This window comes from Orbicella faveolata, unplaced genomic scaffold (genome assembly GCF_042242905.1).
Source record: "Orbicella faveolata isolate gen_17 unplaced genomic scaffold, um_ofav_v1 contig_35, whole genome shotgun sequence".
In the NCBI taxonomy this organism is placed as follows: domain Eukaryota; kingdom Metazoa; phylum Cnidaria; class Anthozoa; order Scleractinia; family Merulinidae; genus Orbicella; species Orbicella faveolata.
Window position 1 is genome coordinate 3775971 of NW_028301564.1, and position 18789 is coordinate 3794759.

At 38.3% G+C, this 18789-nt stretch overlaps 3 protein-coding genes across 3 annotated transcripts; 1 reads left to right on the forward strand and 2 right to left on the reverse strand.

Moving 5' to 3' along the window:
• Window positions 1–596: 596 nt before the first annotated feature.
• LOC149102687 (uncharacterized) lies at window positions 597–4801 on the reverse strand. The gene is made up of 5 exons (XM_089273002.1): window positions 4612–4801; window positions 4305–4522; window positions 3101–3148; window positions 1770–1934; window positions 597–1597 (listed from the first exon to the last, which is right to left on the reverse strand). The coding sequence occupies exons 1-5, from the start codon at window positions 4784–4786 to the stop codon at window positions 1550–1552; spliced, it is 654 nt and encodes a 217-aa protein (XP_089129128.1). The 5' UTR covers window positions 4787–4801; the 3' UTR covers window positions 597–1549.
• On the forward strand, window positions 4799–12594 carry LOC110048652 (AN1-type zinc finger protein 2A-like). The gene is made up of 12 exons (XM_089273001.1): window positions 4799–4936; window positions 5115–5157; window positions 5266–5317; window positions 5427–5501; window positions 6552–6608; window positions 6914–6958; window positions 7423–7526; window positions 8216–8242; window positions 8832–8933; window positions 10245–10305; window positions 10784–10948; window positions 11443–12594. The coding sequence occupies exons 1-12, from the start codon at window positions 4882–4884 to the stop codon at window positions 11476–11478; spliced, it is 822 nt and encodes a 273-aa protein (XP_089129127.1). The 5' UTR covers window positions 4799–4881; the 3' UTR covers window positions 11479–12594.
• Window positions 12595–15510: 2916 nt separating this feature from the next.
• On the reverse strand, window positions 15511–18769 carry LOC149102688 (small integral membrane protein 20-like). Its single transcript, XM_089273004.1, has 3 exons — window positions 18635–18769; window positions 17134–17190; window positions 15511–16725 (listed from the first exon to the last, which is right to left on the reverse strand). The coding sequence occupies exons 1-3, from the start codon at window positions 18741–18743 to the stop codon at window positions 16688–16690; spliced, it is 204 nt and encodes a 67-aa protein (XP_089129130.1). The 5' UTR covers window positions 18744–18769; the 3' UTR covers window positions 15511–16687.
• Between the last annotated feature and the right edge of the window lie 20 nt (window positions 18770–18789).

Below are 18789 nucleotides of genomic sequence, written 5' to 3' on the forward strand. Positions count from 1 at the left end.
CCTGAAGAAGTTGCAAAGCTTCAAACAAGAAGATCCATAGTGTAGGAAACTCCTGATTTAAACTTTCATCTGCACTTATTAGCAACGTTTTGAAAACTCAGAAAAACCCAAAAACCCATGTTCTAGTTGCAGTGTACAAAGAAAGTCCTGTCCAGTATCCTAGGGCTAGTAGATTTTCCAGTCAGGTTAGTTTGTTGCTTGCTGAATGGGCAAGTGAAGTTTCTTAGGAAAATTTTGGGGAAATTCGGGGTTTAGTGAAAATGATTTTTGGGTTAGTATATTATATTTAGAGCTTTCCCAAAGGGCTAGCCTAAAATTTGGTTGTCATTGTAGCCTAGTTTGAAACACAAAGACCAAACTTCAAATATTTGATGAGGAATCATACAAGGCTTGATACCCATTAAATCATCTTTTACAGTGACGTGTTCACAATCAGATTTAACTGGGAGTTATCTTATCTTCATAACTACCTACAAGCAACTAAACCTTTATTTTTTTTCAGAGTAACTCTGACTGTTCTATAAATAGAACTGCTAAAAATAGAGCTGCTAAATATAATTGCTGCTAGGGTTCAGCAAAGTAACAGACACAACAAATTTTAAAATGGCACTTTTTATTTTCAATGTACAGTTGTGTTCACAAAATGCCTTCAACCATGGCTGTTTTAAAATGCACCTTGATTAGAGTCAAGCCTCTTAGCCTTTAGTACAATACATCAGGAGTTACAAGATATACTAGAATGTTCATTTCACATGAAACATTTGATTAAAGTCGTAATCATTAAGCCAATTGACATTACAAGTAAGCAATAATCCAACAAATGCTAGCAGCAAAAACGTAACAAAATGTAAATGTAACAGACAAATTTGTCTTTCCTTGCCTGAAAGACAAATTTGACAAATCTTTTCTAGCACTGGATTTTACATCTGACATTCTTGAAGGACTTTGTTGATGTACAAGATACAATCAATCAGACTGCTTATTGCTAGGAACTTGCGCAGATTAGAAATACTGTCAAAGCATTGTTAAGCCCTGGGGATTTCAAATATCTCCTTTTAAGACCTGTTTTTATGAGGGTGGGGTTATTAGATTGGGTTTGGCAGGAGCTTATTTTGCATTACAATCATAATGCAAAATAATTTGTTACCAAAGTGGGCATAGACACTGTTTAATGTTTATTTCTGTACAACAAAAAAAGCAAATAATGGATGGAACTCTCAAAAGAATTATTGTTTTCCTGCAATGGGCAGGGACTTTATCTGAAAAGAGGCCTGAAAGAGGGTAAAGGGCTTGACAAAGATATACAGTAACCTTTTACAACCTTACAATCCTGGTTTCAGTCATAGACTACTTAATTTGTACAAGATCAAAATGTTTACAATGACTGTACCAGGCAATTTTCAACAGTCCACACTGCAAGCACGCTCACAGTTATTGTTACTATAAACCAATCTCTCAGGTCAGACCATTTTGGTGCACACTAAATTTCATCTTTTAAAGATTTGAACATTGCTCAACTGTTCAAAAAATAAAACTACTCTGGAGATTTCTACTCGTACCACGATGCTTCTCTTGATTTTACTAGGAAGGTCTCCACCTGCAAATATAACAAAGCAATCAAATACGCATACATGGACTATTCCTGTGCAGTTTCTTTAGTGAGGGAATAAATGTGATCATCAACCAACACTTTCTTCAAAGAATAAATGCACCCATGAGTAACCCTGAATTCACTGACAAAAATATCTCACTTAGCAATGGGAACAAACCTTCTCTCTCATCTCATCAGGAGGTTCGACACCCATTTCTTCCATAAGTCTCCAAAATGTTCCCACACCGTCTCTATCATTGTATTTGATAAGTAGATCAAAGGCCTCTTCAAATACATCAAGGTCGAACTTAGCTTCAGGAGTATCAAAGTATCTGTCCATTAACTGGAAAGCAAAGCAGTGATTTTGCATTACATTTACAAGAAGATCACTAAGGGTGAGTAATAACGAGATGACCCAATGCAAGGTGAGATAGACTAGTACTGTCCCATCCAGGGGGGAGTAGAAATACTCCTTGTCATGTCATGCTACAGAAACTGAACATAGGTAAGGTGGGTAAAGTCTGCATACTAGCCAAGTGGCCCCTCAGGCAAGTGCTTATATCCATTTTACATCCAAACATTAAATTATCTGGTACTCATTTATATATCTGGGTGTAGAGAGGTACTGTAAGAGTAAAGTATCTTTCCAAGCTAAGGCTGAAGAGGCTTCTCAAAATATTTAACAATTAGACCCGTAGCCCGCAAGAGCTACGGGTCAATAGCCCATGAGGCGAAGCCGAATGCGCTATAGACCCGTGGCCCTTGAGGGTGAAGGGTCTAATTGTTTTAGTATCACCCAAATAGTCAGACAGAAAAGGTAATAATAAAGTTAGCAAATGCAAGTTGAAGAAATATTTATTTGGGAATAAAATGAAAGAAAGCGTCATGCTCGATGGCGCCAATTTCGCTACTCGATGACTATTACTAATAGTCCCCTAGTAGCATAGCCAATCAAAATACAGGATTTGCCTTAGTCCACTAGTTGGGTGATACTAAATAAACAATAGCCTCCATTTGGTGCGAAAATATACTCGGATTTGTCCATGGACATTACCTGTTCCGAGAAGCGAACAGTTTTACGAGAATGTAGCTCCCGGAAAACTGTGAACTTCGAGGAACAGATAATGTCCAAGGACAAACATCCAAACATATTTCCATAGTCAAATGGAGGCTATTGTGTTTGTTATCCTTCAAATATTTTTTGCAACACGCACAGTTTTGAGAATTGGGGAATATTCTTGGATATTCCCCAGTTTTGGCTGGGGAATATTTGGTCATGAGACATGTTTAGACCAATCGCGCAGAGCGAAAATATTTGATGGATTATAATGTAAAGTGTTACTTTTTCAAGGGAAAGCTCTCATTTCCCTTAGAAATAAAGATGTGAGGGTCCCACCATAATTCAAAACTTGTCTCTTCTAGACCCTTTGGCCAGGACAAAGTTCACCTCACATTTGAGAAGATGAATTTTAACAGCTTACAGCAAATAAAAATTATTATCATAGGTACCTTTTCCACCATTTTTTCCCTCTCATTGTATTCTTCTTCTGACATCAACTGAAATCAAAAGAAATTTGGGTTTGAATAATGTCAAGGGTACCCAGCCACATAGCTTATCAGTTAAAATTTATGACAATTGGATACCTTCAACCCCTCCCTACCTCTTACTTATAGAATTTTAACCCCCTGAGTGCCTATATGACACACTCAGTAAGTCATGATTTTTGCCCTTCAGGTGCCAATATTTGAAGAGATTTAGTCAAACCCCCGGCACACTAGAAACAACTTTTATCAGCACCTGAGATTCGTTAGGAGGTTTTTGGAGAGTGCTAATTTCATATGGATATCAAATTATGTCAACCTCAGCAAAATTAACTGCATTGAAGAGACACTTCAATGATCTTTCAGAAAATGTGCACACGTCCATAGTTTAAGTAAAAAAGCTTAATACATGCATTTGAAGCTTTTTTACTAGACACCAATTTTCAGTGAAAATGGTGTGGCGCACAGTGTACACAATGGTCTGGCAATCAAGGGGTTAAAAATAACTCATAGCTAGGGGTCCTGAGCAAATTACTCTACCTGATTGAAGTAATTTTTTTTTTTTTTTTGAGAAAAAGTTTTAAGGAAATTCATATCAGAAATAGATGAACTCGTTGTATCAATTTAATTCAAAGTAATAGACCTTCCCCACATTCCAGCAAACAATGGCACCAAGTCGAGGTCAGGGTGGACAAAAATACGGCAAATGTGAGGAAATGTCCACCCCAACCTCGCTCTGGTGCTATTGTTCATATGCACTGAAGTGGAATGCGGGAAAGGTCTATTAACCAAGGTGGTAATTTTTTTCTTGCAGGAGGGGGGGGGGGGCAGGGAGTGGTGGGAGGGGGGAAAGGGGACTAGTGAAAATGACTTTCAAGCCAGTACATCATTGTTACAGATTGGTTTTTGTTGCACCCTGCTCCTATTATAAATTTATATGGATCACTAAGAGTATTGAAAGCCAAGCACGTGTAAATATCTCAAACACGGTTACAGAGAGGGCCGCAGGCTACATTATTACATGGTGAAATTAATGAGGGACGTAAAACTTTTAATGATTCCTGATAACTCCGTTGTTATTTTATCAGAGAAATACACCCAACGTCTCTGAACATCATCCTGTAAGGCACAAGGTACACTATATGCTTCGAATTAAGTCCAAGGTACTCACGCTATTCTCGATTTCGTCAACATCGTGCATAAATCTCCAGAGCCAACTTTTGCCTTTTGCCATCTCCAACCACTCCTGCAATTCTTTGTCAGCTACAGGCGGACCTTGCTCTCCATGGCCAGTAAATGTTGCCCGACATCTCCGAAAGTGCGCTTGGTATGGTGTAATTGCCGGTTTTGATAAACTTAATACAAGACATGACGATAACGGCCGCGTGACTACAAACACGACCGAGAAGAAGAATATTATTAATCCCGAAGAGAGCAAAAATAACTTTCAAGGAAAAAACCTGAACTCTTTTACATACCTAAGGAAGAAGTTTTGACGATCTGTCTCGAAGAAGGGACGAATAATAATCTACAACAAGTTGGAATAGTTCGCCGTGCCACGAACGTCGCCATGTTTTTGAGCAATATCGCACTGCTCCGAGTGCACTCTGGGAATTTAGGCCTGGTTGAAAATCCATCTGACTCCACGTACATGAAGTACTTAACGAACGTAACTTTAAAAATTTTAGTATTACTACCGCGTTTTGAACGGAAAAGAAAATTTATCTTATAACAGTGCAAATTGAAACATGGAATTTCCCGAATTGGGAGCAAATTGCGCTCTTACAACCTGCAAACAGTTAGGTGGGTTTGATTTTAACTGGTTTTTGTTAGCTAATTTTGTTTGACGTGTGCACAAACTCTTTTTTCTGAATCGAATTTCTCTGGGTGATGACTATGCGAAAATAGCGTAAGTTTCCGTAAGCTTGTAAGCGTTCAATTAGAGCTGAAAACTAGTTTGTCTATGACTTCTCCTTTTTAGATTTCCTTCCCATGAAATGTGATGCTTGTGCCAAGTTGTTTTGGTAGGACTTTTCTAGTTTTATATATTCACGTTACCAGAACCTATCTTCGTTTATGTTTTAAAATTTAATAAAATCTTGACTGGAAATCAGCTGTTTGTTTCATTACAGTAAAGAGCACATCAAGTATACAGAACACAGTTGTGAAAATGCTTATAAAAAGGTAGATGGTTGTTCAGTTTTTCTTGGTTCTTCAGCATCTTGCAAAGTATAAACATTATTTGAAACGCAACTTTTAAAATGATTCTTATGTTTTGACTGTCTATAACTAGGACATTCAAGTGCCAGTTTGTCCCTTATGCAACAAAGCTGTTCCTATACCACGAGGAGAACAACCAGATATAAAGGTTATGAAGCTAAGTTTTGGTCTAAATATCCTGTGTCCTGTTTTTTTTTTTCTTGCAATTTTCCTACTTAATATATAATCTTCATCATCATCATCATCGTCATCTTTATTCGCCCATCACTGTACAGAATCTTTGATTATAAGTTAGAATAGTTTTATAAAGGCAGGAGATCTCGGCAACCTCTGCTGGGCTTTTCAAAGATGATCCCCAGTCTAATATAATGTATCAGTTACTTACAAAATGGTGATGGCTTTAGCTACAGTGTAACATAGTTTTCAACTCGAATCTATGTTTTCTGTCATTGTAACATACATATATATTGACTTAACCAAACTTTTAAAAAGATGGTAAGGTGTTTAATTATAGCCTCCATTATATTTGGCATGAAAATATGCTTGGATATTTGTGCGTGGACATTATCTGTTCTGAGAAGCGAACAGTTTTCCGAGAGCAAAGCTTGAGAAAAACTGATGGCCATACAGGGGATCTAAAAATTGGGGAATATCAGTCGAATATTTCCCAGTTTTAGCTGTGCTATATTCAATCATGTGGCATTTTTAAACCACGGCTAATCGCGTGCAAACGAAAATATTTGATGGATTATAACCTGGGATATTTCTATCCCATATCCCATAAATTTCTCTCCAAAATATTCTTTATCCTGTTGATTCTTGACCTGAATATATATCACATCCAGAAAAATCCCAATAGGACCTTATATGCCCTTTGGTAAACAAAATGGTAAAGCAAGTCTGTAACAATCTTAGAAGTTAGAGGGGGGTGAATAGGGGTACATAAAACATCCTCCAATCCTAACTATTTTTTCACCAACTCCATTAATCTGCCAGAATCTGGAATCTGCAGTAAAATTCACAACAGATCCATGGTGTGCCATATTTTTGAAATCTGCAGATCCACTGCAGAGCCTTTGGGACACAGTGGTGTAATGCAGCCTTGTATTAGTGTTACTATTCTAGTGACTTTTATTAATAGTAACTCCGAGAAGCTCAATCATATTTAGTGATTGACGTTATTGTAATTGACTTGTAGGTTGGAGAACACATTGACAGAGATTGCCAGTCTGACCCAGCAGTGGCAAAGAGAAAGGTTATTTACCCCTTCCAGCATTCCCAGTAAACCCATTCTGTTACTTCATTATTTTACACAGAAATAAATTCAAACAAATCCACTTTGCTTAGGTTTTATTCAATGTTACATGACTAGAACTAGCAACTTACTGGTAATCACTTTTAATCACTGAATTATATTTGAAGTAAGTGGATTTTCTTTCTTGCAAAAGGGAAAGACAATGCAGGCCGGGGTTCTAGAGTTGCACAGTTGATCTGTAATGATGTAAAACAAATGCAAATTGAATTTAATAATAATCTTACTCTTGTCTTGTTTTGCCTTAGGCCTATCTTAATAGATGTTCTGTCAAAGGATGTAAACAAAAAGAGGTAAATATACTCAAGTTCTTTGCCACTGTGACAGTATTATTTTGCTTCCCTTTAAGAAAGGAATAAACTTTAATTTTCTTTATCTGATAATATTTGAGCATCCTGCAAAAGAAACCAAAAAGAGCTTATTAAAACTATTTGCGGACAATATAATAGTTTTAAAGAATCCACCAAATTTTTATTTGTCTGCAGTGTAATGTGCAGTAGGATCATAAAAGATAGAATTAGATAAGGATTATTATTAAACATTTATTTATTTCACTGGATGTACAGTCAAGTGGTAAATTTTTATGGGAAGGGTCCAGACCCTAACCTAACGTAAGTTAGAACAAAAGTCCAGTCCATAGAATCATTAGGTACTCTTAAATGTCATCATATTGTTCATCTTTTGTTGTTAAAGCTAAATATTTGTGAGTGACATTTTCTTTAGTTGGTAAAATGTGCTGTATTTAAACCCATTTCAGCTTATTCCTGTTAGATGTGAGTCATGTCGGCAAAACTTTTGCTTAAAACACAGACATGAGCAAGATCACCGTTGCTCTGCAGTTGTACGAGGAAGTGCTGGAAGGTTCGTTTTTTCTTTGTTAAAGATCATTAACCCTTTAACCCCTAAGGGGTGTCCCTTTGACGGGTAAAATCGTCTGGTGTTAGACAGAGTCAAATCTATAAGTCACTCTTAGGGCTCCAGTAAAGGGTTAAATATATTGAATTCATTGTTACTATCATATAAGAACTGCTTTAAAGCACATTCAAACTGTGTACGAATTCTGATTGCTGTCAACACCAGATCTAGATGTATGATGTTGAACATATATTTTTGAATACCAACTTTTCTGACACTTTTACCTGTCAGATTAATCAACTTTAATTTATAAGCTTTTTGATGGGAATTTTTAGGTTAAATCCTGGTTATTTTTAGTCTCCTCCGCAGCCGTTATTAGGGTCGTCACGCAATGCTTCTCCCCCACTAACTATTAGTGGGGGAGAAGCGTTGTGTGACGACCCTAATAACAGCTGCGGAGGAGACTAGGTTATTTTGAGATATTTTTTTTAAAAGAGCAGTTTAACCACCCATTTTGGGACCTTTCTAGCACCTTTTTTCCAACTGATTTTTCTCGGACAATCCAAATTTTAGTCTTAATCCTGAAACATTGATTAAGTCTTGTTAATTTTCATAGCAATTAAATAGTTTACTTAGTACAATCCTTTCACACAGGAGACAAGTATTAATTCATTGAAGAATATCTTAATTTACAGCAAAACAAGTGCATCTGTGAAAGCTGGGTATGTTTTGATCTTCTCTCTTTTGTTCCTATAAGAAAACATTATTATCAACTGTCATATTAAAGGTCAAGTAACAATTTTTTATGTACCAGTAATATTTATTTGCCATTTTGTTTGGCCTAAGAATGCGATTGTATGCATAATAAGAAAACGTAAATGTATGTTGCTTCCCAGCTCACACAACTGAAAATAAATTTTGAGAAAATTTTTAAAACTGCATATGAGATATATGAATCTTGCTCTGAAATGGGGAGGACCTTAAATTGTAATGTGGATCAGTAGTCTAGAGTTCAGCAACTCAGGCATGTGTAACCAGCTGGGATCCTAGTGAGAGTTATATCATGCAAACATGCACGCCTTGCAGACCTATCTAAATTGTATTGGGTTATTGATAGAGAAGGAGTAAGCAGGGATTTAATTTTTTATGGAACAGAGATTGCAAGTAACTTAAATATAGTTGACAGTATTCCAGGAACTGGGAATGGTGTGTACCAGATATTTCTGGCAATTTTTTATTTATTTATTTTTTGACCTACCAAACCCCAGCATTTTACCTAACTTCTCTGATTGTTTTATTCATCCTCTAAAGGGAGGCCGCAGCTGTCAGAGCAAAGAATGCAACTTCATCATCAAAAGTATCAAAGAAACCACAACAAACATCCTTGTCATTGATGGGCAGAGATTTAGACAGGTACACACTACGAAACAGCTTTTGATAGTCATTTATTCTGATGTACTCACACTTTCTTAATATTTTCTAGTAACATAGACTCATGTTTCAGTATAGCTTCAGCTGCATACCCTTGCACACACTACAAGGCAAAGCAGGGTCATAACCAGAAAAAAATCATGACACTCTTCCTAGGTATTTACCAATGTTTTACTTTCCTCCATTGCAAATAAAAAAACGAAAACGAAAAAAAATTACTGGCGCAAGTGCCTAGGTCTGCCTCATACTGGATACAGCCCTGACAAGACTTTAGAGAAGTAATGTCTGCACTAAGCCAATGCCACGCACTTGGAGTTTGTCCCTGGCCAGTTTCAACTAGGAATATTTCTACAACTCGGGGTTGAGTAAAACTATCATTTTCACAGATGTTGTTTCAGTCTAATTCGTTCTTTGTAGAGGTAAATTTACTTAACTTAGTTTTTCTCCAGCTTCTCAGCGCTCCGGAATCCTAAATTCTTGAATCTGATTGGCTGATCGCGCGCGCTCAAGCGGTCCCGGATTTTCCCATCCGGACCCCCGTAATGGACTGCTGAAAATTTTCCAACTTTGGCAACTTTTCAAGCTTTTTGTTACACTGTAAAATAACGTAAAAGGTAAGCATTCAACAGAATCAAAGAAAGCAGCAAATAAGTCATTTCCGATTTTTCGTGAATGTGTGTCGCTTAGACTTAAAAGCTCATTACTCACCTTTCTTTCAAACCGTGCGTTTCTTTTTCATTATCGTCAATTTTTGACACATAAAGGACATTTTTGACCAAAAACCAACCTTGTTAATCTTAATACTTCGCTACACAGTGTAACATGTAAAATCAGCCGGACAAATTCTGCAAACAGTATCGCTTTTTGATCCCGAAATGTCAAACGCACGCGTACGCCAGATTTGAACTGTGCAGCTTTAATTAAATTTCGTCACAAAAGTTGCTTTCAAAGCAATACTGTAGAGAAAAATATAAACACGTTATTTCATAATTTACCGGTCTTGGTCAGTCCGTATTGGAAAAAACTGTACCCTTGGTCTTGAGTACGGCCCTCGGCCTGAAGCATCGGGCTGTACGTAAGACCTCGGGCACAGTTTTTCCCAATACGGACCTCGCAGCCAGTAAATAACATGCACATATATGTTTCAACAAAGTGTCCAAAATTTGTCCGGAATAAGCTTTATAACAAAATGTCAAAAAATTAAACATCCGAAACATGACGTCCGAAATTTTTTGCAAGTGGTGTAATTAGTTTCTATTTGGATACTGGCAACTATATTTGTCTGACTTGCAGATCAAGACGAGAAAGGCAAGAACAGCCACGAAGTCATCAACCCATTCCACAACCAGCAATGGTAAATACCATGACTATTCTCAGTCAACCCAAGACTAAGACCCCATCCACACTACGTCGGAGAAATTTGAAAACGCAGCTTTATTTCTACGGTTATGCCTACCGTCCACACTAATCTGTAACGAAAACAGAGCTTTTCGAAAACGCTCTTCAAATCGGAGGAGTTTGAAAACGCCAGCTTTTCGTTTTCGTGTGGACGGAGAACATTTTGAAAACGAAGCTTTTTGAAAATGATGGCGTCACGATAAGTTAATTATGTGATTTCCTTGCACCGATCGAGTTTTCCTAAAACACAAATCCAAAATGACCGGTAATTGTTGCGTTTTCAAATTTCTCAGGCCGGCGTTGTGTGGACGGAAAAGATTTGATGCGTTTTTAGAGTGAAAACACTGTTTTCAGATTTCTCCGACGTAGTGTTGGCAGGGCCTAATAAGTGATGTTGTTGTAGATTTTACAAGCTGAAATATCATTGTTTATAGAGTGAGGATGAAGCCCTGGCACTAGCAATACAAGCCTCTTTACAGGATCAGTCAAAGCTGAAGCCTCCCAGTCCACCACAAACAACACAAGAAGATGAAGACCGGGCTTTAGCGCGAGCCTTGGCGGAATCTGAGAGGGAGGAGCAAAACAGGCGGCGAAGACAGGTATGTTTGTTACTTTTCAAGTGTGCTTGACACAGTCCTGCAACTTCTGAACGATTGGTAAAAAAATCGCGCCACTTTTTCATCCAATCAGAAGTAAAACCAAACGCGGTCGCACACATTTTCTTGCGCTTTGCGTCAGCTACATGTTATTACTTCGAATTCTGATTGGTTCACTGTTTACAGATTTACAAATTGAAAATTGCCCCAGACAATCCAGGGGACCAATCAAAACGTGTAACCAGACAAGTGTAGTCGACGCAAAGAGCGGGAAAACAAGTGTGAACCACGCATGATTGGATTTGGTTCTACTCCTGATTGGATGACAAAGTGGCGCGAGTTTTTTTAAGCGAATCGTGTAGCATAGTAATGCAAACCAAAACTTTGACACTCCAGTAAAACCTGGTCTATTCTGGTTTGGTTTTGGGAAGTTGAGACAGTCTCAGAAGAAAATAACTCCACTAATGTAATCTTCTTTCTTCACTGAATATTTACAGGAACAAGAAAGGAAATCAGACTGCCGTGTCACATAAACTTTCACCTTACGAAGATAACCTCAATGTGGAATCAATATAATTATCAATTTAACCAGCAGCTCTGGCTGTACGGCTAAAGGCTGGTTTCCATAGGGCCATTCCATTTAACATCCACACCCCCCTATTGATGAAGGTCATTTGACTGCCAACCCCCTAAGAAAAGATCAAAGTGCCGACACGTTTTTTTCACGAACCCTCAGAAAAAAAAATGCAAGGTAACCTTGTGACTGTCTAGAAAATTTAGATCTTCTCAATACTGACCCTCAGAAAATCTCAAAAGCGTCCTCGTGACCTTCGGAAATTTTCGACTTATTCCTTATACCCCTCAGAAAAATCTCGTCCAAGGACGGTGACCTTAAGAAATTTCGACCTTTCCTTCTACCCTTGCAGAGAATTTCGCCAATAGAGGTGGGGGGGGGGGGGGTGGATATGAAATGGAATGGCCCATAGATCACTGCGATCATTTCAGAGGACGTTGAGCGTTCCTAACACTGCCTGTTTCCATATGTTTGCTACGGTCGTTGCGATAGGACTAATGGAGGGACGAGTCGGTTCTATACAATCGCAATCGCAGTGATCGCTAAACTTTTCCTGCAGTGGCCGTATTGAACATAGCGATCATTTGGAAACCAGCCTTAGGACTACAAAGTGCAAACAGAATGTGAAACAATTGGAAATGAATTTAGGCTAATTTAGAATAGACATGTGCACAGTAAACTACAGTGTTATAATGCTTGCACACGTCTCATATATTTTGCTAATGTCTCAATTTGAAAACTGAATGTCAATATGTCTGTTATGCAGGCAAAAATAATTATTAATTAGTTAATACAACTCTAATGAGACTATCAGCTACTTATTTTCAAGTTATCCAGATATCCTTTACAGATTTTTCTTATCGAATATTCAGCACTCGACCTCACTCGAACCCAGTCCAGCACAGTCACTATCGGGCTTGACTGTGTTCGGCTGTCGAGCAGAAAGCAATTTTTTCTAAGGACGAGTAAGGGCTATGTGTCCAACAGGTGACTAAAACAATGACCTTTGTCAATACTACCTTCAATATTAACGTTTGTTTTTTGAATTATTATTAAAATTGACGGTAATAAAGAAGAGTTTGTTGCTCCTTATTTCCGATTTAACTGCCGCTTGATGGCCGCCCCTTGCCTAGTTCCTGTACGGCTTCCTCCTAGGCCTTTACGGTCTATTTGTTTCGAAGACGTATCCGAGACCACGTGACCCAAAAACGATCGACCCGAGGCGAAATATCGAAGCCTAGGAACTAGGCAAGACCCACCCCATAAGACACCAAGAGCACCATATGAACCGAATGAATTGGCTAGCCAAGTGCACCAGGCCCATCAAGAACCACGTGAACCAGATACGCCAAGTTAAGCAGGAAAGCCGGGCGGACTAAGGTGAGCCGCAAAAAAGTACGAGGTAAACGAAGTCAACTGTATAAACCAGGTGAAGCAGGAAAAACAAGAGGACAGACTAGAAGACCAAGGAGGGATGAGGCAAATTTGGTGAAACAAGGTAAACCACTAGTGGGTGAACATGGTAATCAAGTGGACCCACTTGCCGTAAGGTCCGTAAGTGAACAAAAACAACAAGAGGCAAGAGAACCGGTAAAGTCGGCTATGTGAGCCTAGGGAGCCTTCCATTCGACCAAAAAGTTCAAGACTATCAAAACAGGGACAAATGGCACGGAAATTTCTTGGCAAAGTTTGAAAAATATCCCGAAATTGCTGAATTTGCTATAAGCAAACCATATAACTGAAAATTCCAAGAATTTCGGCAGGAAAATCTAATGGAATGGAAATTCCAGGTAAGAAATATCCGAAACATTGGGTATACCTCGTGTGGTTGTCCTCTTTTCTGGAAAATACTGTTCTGTTCGTCACTGGAATTGTCCGGAAATTCAAATAGAAAATGTCATCCAAAGCTATAAGGAAAGCGCCCCTAGTGAACCAGGAGAACAAGATGAGCCAAGAGAACCATGTACACCGGCTAAACCTCATGAACCAAGTGAACTGAGAGGACCATGAAAACCTGTGGAGCTACTTGAAGTGGAACAACTGAAGGTGGTGAACCAGAAGAACCAGATCAACCAGGTGAAACAAGTTGTAAGCCAAGAAACCCAGGTTAATCAAGTCAACTAGATGAGCCAGGTTAACAAGGTTAACCCTGTAAAGCAAGTAAACTAAATGAACCAGGTAGGCCAAGTGACCCTAGTGAACCAGGTAAATCAGATAGCCAAGGTAGACGAGCCAAGAGAGCCAAGTCTGCTGCGTAAGCCACGTGAGCCTTAGTGAACCAAGTCAATCAAGTCTGATAAAGTGAACCACGTCAACCAAGAGATCAAAGAAACATACCCTGCGTAGCAATGGTTACGTAGCTGTGTTACGCAGTGTGTTTTGGGCCGTCGATAAAAGTAGGAACATGGAACGTTCAATTTTGGTCAATTTCGATTGGACCGGTCCAGCCGAGAAAAGTGGTCCACTTAGAAAGGTGGACCGGCTTTTTGGAAACTTTTCTGGTGGGACCAAGCCGACATTCAGTTTTAGAGCGAAATTTCCGGAAATTTTGGTTGAATGGATCGCGCCCCAAGTGGACCAAGTGAACCAACCCTGAGCATTTTCCCTGACCTTTCAGAAGGGAATGAACAAAGAACGGAGGAATTATCACCGTCTAGCTTGTCAGTGGCGGGAAATCTAACCCTGACTTAAAGTAACCCTAACCCTAAGCCGAAACCCTACAGTTTTCAAAGACCTTTGTGGGTGAGGATTTCCCAAAAGTCTCAGCCTAACGTTTGTCTTTAAATTTGTGCCTTAACTGACTTGATTCCAAAATTGTTCCGAAAATTGTCCTTAACATTTGTTCCATAAAATTTGTTCTTTTAATTTGTGCCTTAACGACGTTCGCGCAAAAATGTTCTACTCGACAGATTTTCTTCAAATTTCCACTGCGGACAGATAAGGAATTACTTGTTTCAGAAATAAAAAATAGTGGGGGTCATGAACTTCGTTTCAGAGATAAAGCGTGTAGAAAACTAGTCTGATTTTGAAAAATTGGCGCGCGTAAATCAGCATGGTTTTCAGGGTTTTTAGCTTAAAATATCAGAGATGAATCAACGGAGACAAAATATTTTGTATAAGTGAATCCGTTGCATTTATAATTTTCAATGTTGCCAACGTTTTCACAAAACTTAACCCCGGAAGAGGCATTTGAAACCGCCACACAGATAAACGAAGGGCTAAAAAGGACGGAATTCGATGGCGCATTTTGCAAAAAATTCAAACTTCTAATCGATAGATTTTTTTTCGCTAAACGTAGAAAATCGGTAGAGAAAATGATCCATCAAAAGAAAAAGAGGGGTCACCGAACGTCCAAGATCGTTAAATCCAGGCAAAGATATAGCAATGGCCATTGTTCATTTTATCACAGTCACCCAAGCGTACTATTAGAGTTTATATGGAGAACTGTGGCTGAAATATAAAAGTTTGTATGAGATTAGAACATGACATTGAAATCGATCAATGTATGGGTAATTTACCGAATAAATACTCTTGAACATTCAATGGTGCCATTTTTTCTCATCCTGGGGAGTTTAAAAGAGATTTGAGCGAATTTTGATTTATTTATCCTACAGTGTTATAATAAGAGACAAGACAGTATTATTATAACAAATCTTAGAGTGAGCTTCAAATCATCACCTGTCTGTGCTACTACTAGTTTTAAAACGTTGTTAAAATTTGCTGACCTTTTGCCCAAAAGAAATGGTGGCTCTGGGTAAGAGAATGGACAAACACTAATGCCATATATAGAGTTCAAATGTGAATTCTTTTTTTAAAAGCTAGTCCAATGGAGTAATAAATCATAACAGAAATTGGAGTTTATTATTAAGTTTTTTTTTTTATTTTTCAAAATTGCCAATAGAACAAGGATTGGTAGCTTGGACTAGTTGGGGGGGGGGGGGGGGGGCGGGGAGACACTCTGTCAACAGCACAAACAGCAATAGTCAAACACTTGGATCCCATAACTCTCATATCTCACACCAAGACTCAATTTTACAGTTGCAACATCACGTCTTTTTCTTAGCATATGTTTTCAGGGCAAGACAAAAAAAAGAAAAAAAAAAAAAAAAAAACAGGAACAAGCTGTCAAGAAAACGAAATTGACATATATATTTTGGAAACAAGCAAGAGGGATGTGACTTTCAACCGGCAGTGTGGCTTAACACTCTGTTATGTTATGATGTATAAGTTTTCGAAGTCTGTACCTATCAGCAAAGAAAACAAATTGGGGCTTTATCCCATAAAATTTATCTTGCTGCCTAATCTACAAGGCTGTCATTAAGTTTTGATTCACCTTTGGCCTTGATGTTCACACCAGTAACAAACTAAAAAAGTTCATGCTATTTATGCTACTTTACGGGCAAATTCTATCAGTAATAGGCAAGTTAGATTAAAATTATTGTCAATCAACGTTTTGGTGCATCAAGCATCATTCTCAAGACTGAGGTCGTTAATGCTAATGACAAAGTTGTTATTTAATAATAATTATTACGAGTTGAGTTTGAAATAGATTGCATTCTTGTATGTGTGGATTATATACCGGTAAATGTACTAATCATCAGAGAATAGCTTCGCACAGATCAAGCCAGACTGCATGTTGATTGATGGTTCTAGATCTTTTATGAAAAGCATTTCATATATTAGGCAACTTTGACATTAGTATTAATGACCTCAGTCTTGAGAATGATGCTTGATACATCGAACATGTTGATTGACAATAGATTGACAATACTTTAAATCTTTCTTGCCAAATGCTTTAACAAGCAACTCAATATTTGATCTCTTAATAGGCAAGTTCACCCATAAAATCAAGGGTCCATCAAGCATCCTCATTGGTAACAAGTGTTTAGTTATGGGTTACAGCCCTTAATGACAGCCCTTTTCTAAGGTTTCTTTGTAAAAATGTCTTATGCACACATCCCTGTAAATTATTGTTATTTAGTTCCTTATGGGGAGTCACCTTCAGGAGTCCCCTTGGAGATGTAGTTTTAGACAATATCAGTACAAGCTGTTCGCAATGTTCAGTTTTATATTATTTCTGCTTCTATTCTGTGCCTTCCAATTTTCCTTGTGTCTGCAAGATATTCTCGTAACCTCCATTGCTCGTCTTGACCTCTTGATTGAAGTCTTCATTTCCTGTTAAAGGGGTCTGACCAGACTTTCATATCTGAAATTTACAAAATCACAAGTATTTTCAAAAGTATTCATTATGGAACATCAGTTTTAGTGTAGATATCTTAGTCTTCTCAGTTTGGTATTTTGTACTAGTCTGTGTCCCCTTATTAGTGTGGGTTTCTCCCAGGCTGCATGGTTTGACACTTTTTAATGAGAGCCAATGAAATGAGTGGGATTTTATTGAATTAAGCAATTAGCACCTTTGATCCCAACAGAAGACTTTGCATTCAATCAGCGATTTCTGCCTACTTCTTACGCTGAACATTACTTGATAAAGTTTTATTATCATAATCATCATCATCATCATTGTCATTGTTATTATTATTTTTAATGACAAGCTGAATATCCTGACTAATCTGTCATGAAAGGTGGTGGGCCATAATAAGCCGTGAGCACTCACTTCCAGGCTGAATGTCCTCTTGTTTGATGTCTTTTCTTGTTTCACTCTGAACTTGCTCTGTAAAGAAATTAAATACAGTACAGTTTGTTTTAAATTTATTGACCCAAAGTAGACCTCAAGTAGAACTGTGACAAAAGTCTGTAGAAAAGATCTCTGTGAAAGTTTACTGTCAGAAGAATCATTTTCAATCAAAAAACCTTTGGTTATTGCTTATTGTAATTTTTCCTAAAACATTAGCGGGAGCAGAAAGGGCGGGAAGCAGGAATTCCAAAAGGATGGGAATCGGGAGAGAGATGCAAAATGCTAATTTTTCTCATTCATTAGGGTTAGGGTCAAACATTCAAACACTTTCAAAAACAAGAACTCAAAATGTTATTTGACTTGTCAGCATCTTTAATTTTGACACTTCTGGGCCTATAAGTAAACAAACATTCGCCCTTAGGCTAAAAAACTTAGGCTAACTTGCGATAAAATTGGAAACCCTTTGATGGTGGTTACGTCATGCGTCATAGGTCATGTTGTCACTTAAGCTGTCAAAAGATGCGAGTCTGAGGAGCAAGGCTGAACACAGAGGAAAAAAAGGAAAAGGAAAGGTCCAAAGATTGCACAGCTAAATGACCAGTAAATTAGGAGACTCAAAACACGGGAGAGTACAAAACATGGACCCCTAGTCCATGGACCCCTTCCGTGGACCAGGTCCATGGACTGGGTCCATCAAAATATGGACCAGGTCCATGGACCCCCTATTTTTACTAGCCCATATAAAGAAAGACTGCTGGTATGCTTTATTGCTGGCTCGCACCTCCATGTGACTTTACTTGCGCTTTCTTCCACATCAAACAAGGCTAACGTGGGCGAAAGTAAGGACTGCTCTTTTTATTATGATTCCTTTGAGTTTCCTTGTAGGCTTTTTTTTATCTTATAAAGTTTTGATGTTTTTTTTCTACTTTACATGAAGATGAATATTAAAGAAATGCTATTAAAATGTGACTTTATGATTATGTGACTTTATGTGACTTTAGATTTCAAAGTTGAAAATTAATTAAATATTAAATAGAAATATGACTGTGAATTAATTTTTTTTTTTTTTCAATTTACTTAGTTTATTATTTTATTTTATTATTGCTTGCTATTAGTATTTTTAGGGGTCGTAAAAATAGGGGGTCGATGGACCCCGACTATGAAAGGGGGTCCATGGACCCGTTCCATATTTTTATGGACCCCGTCCATGGACGTCGTCCATGGAGGGGGTCCATGTTTTGTACTCTCCCGGGACGGGAGCAAGACTGACGGCGGGATCGAGTCGGGAGATCGATGTAAGGTACGGGAAGCGGGAGAGCAGGGTACGGAAAGCGGGAGGTTCTGACCCCCCTGTCCCCCCCACCCCCCGCCACTATGTGTTGTAGCCAGTAAAAACCTATTAGGGTCGCCAATAAATGAAACGTAAGCTCGCAGACTCGACAATCCTGAATGCACAAACCACGAAACTATCACAACTTACGGTACACTTCTGGATGTAGTTTTGGATACACCACAACAGGATACAACGCTCCAAGGGTAAAAACTGCAAATCCCCCGATAAAAATCGCTGTCTTAATTTTGTTGGACATTTTGTCTCCGTGATAAAGCGTGACTACGTCCTCGAGGAAAGTAGTT